Source organism: Zonotrichia albicollis, chromosome 4, assembly GCF_047830755.1.
Source record: "Zonotrichia albicollis isolate bZonAlb1 chromosome 4, bZonAlb1.hap1, whole genome shotgun sequence".
Classification (NCBI taxonomy): domain Eukaryota; kingdom Metazoa; phylum Chordata; class Aves; order Passeriformes; family Passerellidae; genus Zonotrichia; species Zonotrichia albicollis.
In genome coordinates, this window is record NC_133822.1 from 13579193 (window position 1) to 13590296 (window position 11104).

At 40.3% G+C, this 11104-nt stretch overlaps 1 protein-coding gene across 2 annotated transcripts in view; it reads right to left on the reverse strand.

Moving 5' to 3' along the window:
* The window catches only part of RELN (reelin), a 284024-nt gene that overhangs the window by 108311 nt on the left and 164609 nt on the right, over window positions 1–11104 (reverse strand). For both annotated transcript variants that reach the window (XM_074538845.1, XM_074538846.1), the window contains exons 11-14: window positions 9405–9550; window positions 5303–5454; window positions 2985–3097; window positions 1169–1377 (exon numbers count right to left, since the gene is read on the reverse strand). In XM_074538845.1, coding sequence (XP_074394946.1) covers window positions 1169–1377; window positions 2985–3097; window positions 5303–5454; window positions 9405–9550 — 620 coding nt within the window. The remainder of the gene's footprint in view (window positions 1–1168; window positions 1378–2984; window positions 3098–5302; window positions 5455–9404; window positions 9551–11104) is intronic.

Below are 11104 nucleotides of genomic sequence, written 5' to 3' on the forward strand. Positions count from 1 at the left end.
TAGAAGCCATGGGACAGAGATAAAACCTGTCATAGTCTCTTACTTTAAACTCTCAACTCCACAAAATATAAAGTAACTTAATCCTCATAAAATATCAATATAAATATTCTCATATGCATATAATGGAGGAGGAACAGTGGACAGTTTGGTTTTGTGTTCTCCATTTGAAGAAGCATATTAAGAACTTTGAGAGCAGAGTAAAGGATGGGCAAGATGGCTTTGAGCAGCAAGCTGGGATGGGCTGAGGAGCTGGCTTGCTCAGCCTGGTGAGGAGGGGTGAGCTGTAGCATCCTGTGGTGGTGCAGAGGGTGCTCACAAGGAAACCAGAGTCAAACTCTCCTCAGTAGTGTCAGGAACATTACAAAGGACAATAATATAAAGACATGGTTTCATAGGTTTGCACTGTACATTAGGAAACACTTTTTCACTTGAGCAGGTGAGGTAGCACAGTGTCCACCCATGATGATTTTTCAAGTCATGGATGGGCAGAGCCATGTCTGACCTGCCCAGTGACCATCCATCCTGCAGTAGCAGGTTTCACCAGATAAGCTCTATAGGTCCCTTCTAACCAACATTTCTATGATTCTATAAAACATGGAGCCTAAAATTACTCCCTTCTCTCCCTTTACCCATGGAAAAATTCACACTGAATGTCCAGAAGGAGTAAAGCCAGAAAAAGTGTTCTGTGATCAGCCTACAGACAGTGAGCTCCTCACACTGATGGTCATTTAGATGAGGGCCATTTATCACCAGTCTTACTAGAATTAGATATGCTTGTGGCATCAGTAATCTCAGAGAGGCCAGCAGGGCAGGTTTCTGCTGCTGCCTTTAATGTTTTCCTCCTTACACAGTATTAAGAAGTAAATCTCATACCCATTAGAAACTGAAGCAAAAGTCAATCTGAAATCATGAGTGTATTTCAGAATAATGGGCTAAGAAAAGCAAGTTTTGACCTGGAAAGCTATTAAATGACTCTTTATTGCACATGAGACACATAAATCTGGGCCTGTAAAGATCAGGAGAAACGTTAGCTTTTGAGCAGCTTATATTTGTCTTTATCAATGGGATCCCTTCTTCTGAAAAAAGATTTACAAATCCTTGTACAGATTCAATACACCAAAATATACTAGAATGCTGATACCCAAAGGAATGATCTCTCCAGTTTTACCTGTTACCAGGTTGGTAAGTTCCACACCCCAAATTGATGGAGAACTGGATCATGTGAGTCACTGAGGAAGGGAGCACTGGGAGGACGTGGAAGTAATCCACAGCCCAGACATTCCTGTTGTGGCCTTGGTGACTCTTTTGCTTCAGGCAAAATTTGGTTGCAGGAGTCTGCAGGTCAGGACTAATGACAACAGAAACCAAAGATGGCACCTTCAAAAGAAATTAAAACAGGCTTAAATAAGTTTAAAAGGTCACAATGTACCATTTAAAATAAAAAAGCAACTCTAAGTGTGCTGAACCAAAAGTGCTGTTCTCTCTCCTTGATTCATTTTGCCACCTTTTTTAGCCACTTTTTTTCCACACACAATCCCAAATAAAACCTTTTACTATTATGTGGACAGGTATTTATTAGCACCCTGGGTACCAGTGATGCTTATCACCTCAGAGGGATGGCATGGTTTGGTTGTAAAGGCACAGAAGAAAAGACTGCACCTTCTGTGTTCTGAGAGGGGCAAGTTTATGCTGTCATTTTCAGCTGGGAGGGGAAGGTGATGTTTGTCGTGGAGCCCCACAGCTCACAGAAGCTGAGGCAGGGTGGTGGATGTCTGCTCTGGATACGTGAGAATGGTGGAGCAGCAGGAGTTCACAGGCATAACTGGGGAGGATGTTATGCTGCTGAAATAAATGAAAGCACTGCCTCACAAAGCTTAGCCTTTGTCCTAAAGCAATGTAATTAGAACTTTATTATGTCAAAAGAGGATGTCAGCTTTAAAACTGCTTGTTTTAAAAAACCTCCACAATGAATTCCATGTAATTTCAGATCCTATCTCTCCCCAAGTTCCCTAATTAATATTTTATTATTTTACAATTACAGTTTCCTTAGTTTTACAAAAGTTCTGCCCTGTCTTTCACACAGAAGCAGGCGAGGAGGGAAGCCATGCACAATGAAACAATGCAAGTGACTCAACCAAACTCAGGCCAAACACTATTGTAAACATTTGGTTTCTATTGTAAACATTTGGTTTCTAAGTGCTAAAGTTACAGACAAAATTCACACAGATCTGTGCTTGAAATCAGCAGCATCTTTACCATCAAACTTCCCTCAGACTATGTAAGCACACTGCATTTCAGTATCTAGCTCATCTATATGCCCTTGGATGAAATACCAAATTTTGCCTGTTTTACAGTAGCAGAATAAGGAGACCTCAGATAATTCAGCGTAGACATGGTCTAAGTGCTTCTTTGCCCTAGACAGGAAGGATCCTGAAGGCAAGTTCAAGGTCTTTATTGTCCTGCTGAGGGTGGTGGATGTGGCTGGGAGGCAGCAGTACTTTGGGCAGAGGAGATGCTGCCTGTGCACCTTGCCAGCAGCTGCCTCCCATGGCTGAGTCTGTGCCCTCTCACTGCAGACCCTCTCCCAGCCCTGGTCCCACCAGGAATGACCCTTTTAGGATCCTGCTTCTCAGCATCACACTGTGCCTAGAATGAGCTTGAGTGGAAACAGGAGTAATCATTGTGAGGAGATGTTATCACTGAAGTTTTCAGCTAATAACTGACTGTTTTTGCCCATTGCTTTCCTGCCTGTTTCCCCAGCCCCAGCCAGCCCTGCACAGTCCTGCCTGGGGCTGGAGTGACCACCAGGAACTGCAGAGCTTTGCTGCAAAGGTGCCTGACTGCTCCCAGGTCTGCACATGATTTATGTGCTTGGGAAGGCCATGTTTGAGCGCCCCTGAGGAATTCACCACACAATATTCCTGTGATGGCTTGAAAAGAGAATGATCTGTCCATTCTCACCCATCTGCTTTAGGACAATTTACCTTGTAAGCAGCGTAGGTCAGGGTATCAAGAGGTATGTGCTCCCTCCTGCCTTCAATCTTGGCATACAATATGACATCATTTTCATGGGATTCTCCAGAATCACAAGTTCCCCCTGAACAACACATATTTGAATGAGAAAAAAATTAATTGAAGCCCTTGTTATTGGAAATTGGAATCATATATGCAGCCTTAATTATGAAAATAATTACAGTCAGATGCTATTTAACTTGGGATCTGAAACAAAAGAACACCATCCCTAAGGACACAGTGTATAGGAACTGTTTGATCAGATGCACCATGGCAGAGATCAAGGGGGCTGACGATTACGAAAACCTCAAGTACCTCTTTTAATCAGCTTATCAAAACAATTTAAATAGAAAATGCTGTGCCTCAAGCAATACTTCTATCTGTGTGCTTTAAATCCTATTTACATAGAAATGCTCTGCTGTTGAGTTCTCATCAGTAAACTGCTATTTACTGCTCACACTTCATGCAGGCACACATGTAGGTACATAACAGCATCTTAAATACTTCTCAGCTGATAGTTTGGCAGCTGAGAACTTCTTCTAAGTAGGAAGTGAGAAAGACTACTGTACCTTATTTGTTGTGCTGCTCCTTCTGCTGTCTACACCATATCCTAAAAGGGATGGCTGGCTGGATTGAATCTATTGTACCACACAAAACATGTGTAGTATGCTTGCCCAACTGGAACAGGGCAGCATTTGAAATATCTTCCTATCAGTAGAACCCAAAATATTCACTAAGCTTCTGTGAAAGAGCAGATGTATTGGCAAATAGGTGCATTATGTTCTGCATTATAGTTACAAGATGAACATCATCCCACAACTTTGGTATTGTGGAAAAGAAGATTTTAAAACAATGTTTCTGTATTTGAAACAGGAATTATTCATTAATTATTTCCCTGTATAGTATGGTTACTCAAGGTATTAAAAAAAATAAAAATCCCAAAATAGAAATAAAAACAGAATGAGGAAGCTTCTTTGAAAAGACTGCAGTACAGAAAGATTGCACATATTGGAACACTTTCTCTGCTTTTTTGGTTTTGTTTTTTTGCTACAGCCAGCCAGTTCTTGTAATAAACTGGGAGAAGCAGTTCAGAGAACTGAATAACATGTGCACCTCTAATGTGTTTTACACTGTAATAAAGAACATCCATTTGTCTTTTCAAATATTCTCCTTGCCTGAATGCTCAAACAATTATTTATTTAATTTAAAAATACACAGAGAATACATTTTTCAAACAATATCCTGCTGTCCTCTGTGTCTGCATCTGCTGACAACTTCTCCCCTAAGTTCAGAAGGTTGACAAAATTTCTTTCCTGTTTCTCTTGCAGGTGTTGTAATGCTTGGAAGAAATGAGAAAAAGCATCCTCATTTTCCTGTGCTTTATCCATAATTCATGTAACACAGAGGAGATGTGCAACAATTTAGGAAAACAACATGAGGTCTTCCCCTCATTAAATAAAGTGTGTTTTTTTCTTGTTGATACAGGAGGTTGCTTGTGAAGGTCACAGGTTTATTCTCTGCTTCCTCCTTTATTATTCTATTATTCTCTTTTAAGCAAAAATCCTCACTTTCTCTAAACATGGTGTTGAGAGAATAACCTCATGGAACTTCCTTTATGTGCAAAATAAAAGCTCTGGAAAAATACTGTGAGCATTAGCTACCGTGTTCATGGGGATTCTGCTCTGCTGCAACATCAAACTTGTGCAGTGACAGCACCAGCAGGGAGAAGTGACAGGACAGGCTGGCTCTTGGCTGCTTCCTGAGCCCTGGGAAATGGCTGATGTCGAATTTTGCCCCAGCAAGGAAGGTCCACAGATGATGCTAACACTACAGCAGTGCTTTTCATGAGAGGTGCCACATGTAGAACACATCTCCTCCCAGACCACAGCACTCTCTGTGTGAATCTCACCCTGGGCCAACATTTTAACAGATTTAGGACTTTAGGAATGGAGTAAGAGCTTTTGAGGTGAAGCTATTCCCTGGGTTCATCAGGGAAGGCTGCCCCACCTCTGTGCTGCTCCCATCTCACCCTCATGTGCAACTCTCTGGACTCTGATGGGTTAGCACCAGGGTCTGCATGGACATCACCACAGGAGGACATGAGAGGAACCTGTAAAACCTCTAAAGATGACAAAGATATGACCATCTCTTAGTATGGATTAAGGGGCACTGAGTGAAATTAGTGTATACAAGACAAGAAGATGCTTCTCCACATGAGAATTGTGCAGCACTGCATAATGCAAATCTCACATGCTTCACATCTTGTACTACATCAGGAATTCATACTCACCCATACTGAAATAAAATCTCAAGTTCCCGTAACCTGTGGTGTCCATGTACGGAGTACATATTTTTCTTTCTCCATCTCTGAGAAATACAATAGCTGAGCCAGATTCCAGGGTTCCACACTCAGTACCAATGACAGCTCCAAAGATGTCCCACCTGCAGAGGCCAACAGTAGGTGGAAAAGGTGCAGCAGCACACCACTGATAAACTCATGCAAAATATGCCATAGGGGTTCACTGGTATTTATGAAATTAGCTGTTTCTACTCTTATAGAGGAAAAAAAACCACAGTGTTTCAAATGTCATCCCTATACCATGGCTTTCATATTCAACATTAGCTTTTAAACTCAGTTGACTCAACTAATGCAAAGTTAATATCAATATTTAAAAGAATTTGGCAGAAATGCATGAATTAACAAAAAAAATGAGGCTTTTAGTGAATGCTGCTACCAATTATGTAGTGTTGTATTGTTCTACCATCTTCATTATTTTTTTTTCTGGTGCTAAAATGTTTAAAAAATAAATGCATTCTGATTAATTTTGCATAATAAAAGATTTATAGATCAATGAAACTTGAAAAGGCACATGTCCACCATATCTGCTATACAAGTATTAAATATGTAGGTAATAGCTGAAAATGGTCTCTTTTCATCTTTTTGAGCATTTAGGGTAACAGTTTTTAACTAACACATGAACAGAGTATGAAAAAAGACTGCTGTGTTTCTAATATGTGATGATATGATCTTTCTCAGTTTTTCTGTACAGCATTTTATCTTATTTTTATTCAGTGATAATTAAAAGGGCTGTTGCAGAATTTTCCAATTAAGTATTTTACATTGAAAATACATTTTCATCATGAAAGTGATGGTTACTTCAAAACTCCATCAAAATGTTTTGAAATACTAGAAAGTGTTGAAATCTTGTGCATTATTTTGGTCTGATATATTATTATTATTCATGTTGAAGTCTTAATTCATAATTAAGTATTTAAGAATTATAAGGCTGATAAAACAATGAAATTATTTAGAATCACCAAATCCTGATAATCCAAACATTTAAATATCCAGCATGATTCAGGAGGAATGAGAAAACATGGAAGTCCAGAAACCCTTGTGGGAGGCAAAGTCTTTTCCTGTCTCCTTCCACCAGAGACAATCTCTAGCAGGTATGTGCCATATCACAATTTCAAAAACTGTCATTACAAGAACTAAACAGTCTATTTATTAGTTTAACCATTCCAATGATTTCAAAATGCATTTCTGGGATCCTCTTAAAAGCTGCCAGTTTCCCCATGGACCTAAGCTGTGACAGACTGGTGACATGCCTGTTTGGAAATCCTGCTTTAAACCTGTCAGTCATTTACACAGGAATTAGTGAGCTTAACATCACTGAAAAGCTTTATGATATAAATAGAAATATTTTAATGGAAGCACAGTTTAATCTAACCCTAATTCTATTGTGCAGATTTTTTTAAGCTAATGTCCAATATAATGTGCAATATAAAAACACAATTTTGAAAATGGGTCTCCCGGGCTGAAGGCAGTACAGAATTAAACAGTTGTACCTACTTCAACTTACACAAAAAAAATCTCACAATGCTCCATTGATCTTTTGTATGCTCTATTTAGCTCAATTAAAACACTCTGTAGTGACCCACAAAACAGCTCAGGGTCATGAATGATGCAGATCATGGATGTTTCTAGGGATGTTTCCTTTTAGACAGCATCAGAAATGAAAACTAGAGAATTCTGCATTTTTTTTTTAAAGCACTTGAACAGGAGTACATCAAGACACTGCCAGTAAAGAAAATGGAAAAGGATCCTGGGTGATGGCATGATTTAACATTTATATTTGAACTAATTTATCCTTCACATGACCCTTGGAATTCTTATTTATAAAACATGTGATTTATGGACCAAAACTAGACCAACTGAACATGGAGGTCCAAAGCAAGAGTGTGCCTGCCAGGCAGCCTGATGTGGGGATCTGCTCACTTTTAGGATCAGGCTCTAATTCACACAAGTAAAGAGAAGCAGAACGACAGTGGAAATATATGTGCTACTTAGAACAGCAAGCCCTCCCCACATAGCCTCCCACTTTAGGTGGTAGATGCAAAAAATAGCAACCAGCTGCTTATTAAAAACAGTGATGATTCCCTCTGCCCTCATCTCCAAGAGCATTTAGTGCAGAGCAAAGTGGTGGTGACCCCTCTACCTGAGCTTCCTTGTGCTCTCCCTTATGAGGGATGCTTTTGCCTTCCCCTTGAGAGCTGGCAGGCTCCAGCTGACGTGACAAAGCAGTGCCTGAGAACCTCCTGCAAGCTCTCTCTCAGGTATGCAGTGTTCTGTATTTCATATATAGTTTAAATAGCATTTAATAGCATATTTCTCTAAGAAGTGATTAAGGAAACTCACTCAAATGTATTTCCATTTAGGTACAGCTCCCAAAACAAATTCCAGAGAAATGTTGAAAAGAGGAACAGTAGTGGTGGCAATTTTATATGATTAGGATGTAGTCATCACCCAACTTTGGTGTTTTATTTATGGCAGCATGCAATTTAAATCTCCATTCTTATAGAACAATAGAAAGAAGGAAGTTTCTAATATAGAGTAAAATTTCCAAAGAAAAAAATAGGAAAAAGGTTATGAGGCCTTGGGCTGGCAGAGTGGGGGCAGATCAGGACCTGGCTGCTGGGACACAGAATGACAGAATCGAAGGAGGGCTGCACCCTCCCTTGCCACCTGCAGCTGGAGCCAGGCACCCCGCAACAGGAAAAGTGACATTTGCCCAATCCAGAAGGAACTGTACATTTGCTAACCTGGGCTGCAAGTTGCCCAACTTAACTAAGCACCCACTTGTGTAGAGAAACTCTACCAACAGGGCAGATATCCACAGACAGCACTGCCATCCTGTTTTTTAAGGATGGAAAAAACATGGAGAGCACATCTCAAAGGTGTCCCACATGGTCACATAGAACACAACACACATGAACTCATTTTCTTCCCTTTGTTTGAAGCAGCATCTGCTGCCATTGGCTGATTATTTGAACTGAGACAGAGTCCACAGTGAATATTTTTTCTGTAAACGCCAAATATATCTATGTGTCCACAGGACATATTAGCATGTATTTCTTAAAAGGTGCTCTTACTTTCAGCACAGCATAGGCGGCATTTGAATCAGTTGCTAATGATCTGAAGTACTTTGTATGTTAAAATCAACATTCAGTGGAGACCCATAAATTAGCAGTGTATGTTTCTCACTGCCCTGGGGTTACAGCCACTAATGTTTTTCATTTTTTTTTAATAGAAAAGAATCAAGCCCCTACTGAGGCTATTTTCTTTTTGTCAGAATTTATACAATGAGGTATATAAAATGAAGCTTCTTTATACCAGTACATATTTTTTAAAGCTCACTCATGTTTTGGTAAAAGCAGTAATATTGCTGTCCTAGACATTTTTGTTTATTTTCTGCATCTTTGCCGCAGTTCCTGCTGGATATGGCTTTACAGGGACCCTTTGAATCACAAAGTATATATTCAAAATAGAAATAGTAAATTATCAGCCAGACCCTGAGCTCTTGCCCAGCAGGTATGGCTGTGCTTTTGGTGATGCCAGATGAGAACAGACTGCTGCTTCAGCTTTCCTGCCTCCACCTTCTCATCCTCTTCCTCCTCCAGCACCTACAGCATTTGTACAAGCAGGAGCTCTCAGTAAAGTGAGGCTCACATCAGTGATCCAGAGGAGATGAATTTCTCAAGGAATTTGATATCACATGGACATGAGCTTGTTAACAACACTCTGGTGTGAATTAACAAAACAGATCACCATCATGTGTTTCATTAGAATGGTTACATTACTCACAAGCACCATTTTTTTCATTAAAAGCAATGATGACAGGATAGTCCAGAGACAAACTGTTCCTCCTGGACTTCTTGTACTTATTTCTTCCTAAAATCTGCAACCATGGGCTATTTACAGTATTGCTATTTATCGTCATCACTGACTACACAGCAAAGGTAAGAGGCAATTCCCTGTTTATCCTGTTTCCTCCTCCCTGGAGTGCTGCTGCTGGCCTGTGCAGGGCCCTGCCCTGGCTGGGGACACTCACCCTTTGGGCTGGCTCTCAAACTCCTCTGCCCACTGCTCCTGGGCATCCTCCACGGAGAGGTCCACGTCGCGGGTGGTGGCGAAGTTGAACTCGCTGCCCTCGGTGCCGTGGAAGTAGATGGAATTCCCGTCGGACTGGCAGCTGTGCTGTGGGCACAAGGAGCATAGGGGAGCTGAGGTTAGGCTGGGTGTGTGCAGTGTTCACACATTGTCAGAGCTCAGCGTGAGCTGTACTTATCTAAGGGCTCACTGATGCCTGAAACTAAATAAAAACCAGATGGTTATCTTGGATCTTCCTTGTCGTGTCGTAACAATTATTGTGTCCTAATCTTGTACCTGCTTCCCTACAAACCCACTACAGACCATGGTAAAACTGTGTTTGCATTGAGAAGTCATGTACCACATCTCTGGGTGTTTATTTTTGTTTTAAAGCATCTTCCTTACGTCTGCCCACACACAACTCTGTCTGCAAATAACTTCAGTAGTATTTCAAATATTGCTACAGAGATTTTGTAGGCGTAAGAGTTTTGTGCTGTGAAACATGTCAGATCTCTGGGTTTGAATCTTTGCCAAAAGAGGTATTTGTGTGTAAAATTGCTATGCATTGCCATACAGTAAACTTTGGGCCCCAAGTGTATGGCTAAAAAGGCTGTATTTACTATATTTAGCAAATGCTATTGCATAACAAATAGCTCTGGAGGCCAAGAGCTCTCATGATAGAGCAATCCCAGGGGTCCTGAGGCTGCTCCCAAACCCACTGTCTGCTTTTCCTACTGCATTTCTGCACATACTGCCTCAGCAACATCAAATGGTGCATTGTGTCTCCTCCAACATGCCACGGCCACCAGAACTCCCCAAGAGTGCTGGCCTGGAAGGAGCTGCCTCTGAGGTGCACAAGGGGGTCACAGCATAAATTTTCTTTTTTCTTCCATCCTACTTTTTTTATCTTCTACTGTGTCAGATAAAAAGGCAAATCTGCCAAATCTGTGAGGCGGAAACAGGTACTAGAATTTTCTAAAGAAGATCTACCTTGTCTTAATGCAAACAGAACACTTTGCAGTTTTTTGAGTTCTTCCTATTACAAAAAGTACTGACAAAATGAATAATTCTCTCAAACACTTCTTTTATTCATGTGTATGTATGTGTGTGTGTGTGTGAGAGAGAGATCTTGCTCCTTAAGACAGGAAGCTGAATTAAGGAACTATTAATTAGAATAATTCTGCATTCCTACAACATCTCAGTATTTAAAAAGGAGATACAATAATGCCAAATTGCATTGACCTTTTCAGTATTGTCTGTGCAGTGCCCTCTTGTCTCTGAACCCCTTCATAACGCGCCAAGGGAAAATATGACAATCACATCTTCTGCACTTAAAAAGGTCATGGGAGCGTCACATAAGGGAATAATTAGATTTTTAACAAAGAGAAAGGTGGGGCAAGAAATGAAAACTGCTCACTACATCTTAGTCTATGGGTTTTTACGAGTAAAGTACAAAATAACACATTCTGTCATATTCTATAACACTTTGTTTATCAATAAAGTCACATAATTGAAATTCTTTTATTGATGATTTTCAAGTATGGTTGTCAATACCTCAGCAATTAATTTATATAAAGGAACATGATTTTTATATTTCTGGAGGTGCCTACACATTGTTAGAAAAAACTGTGAGTAATTGAAGTCTGATTTTTGTATAGAAAG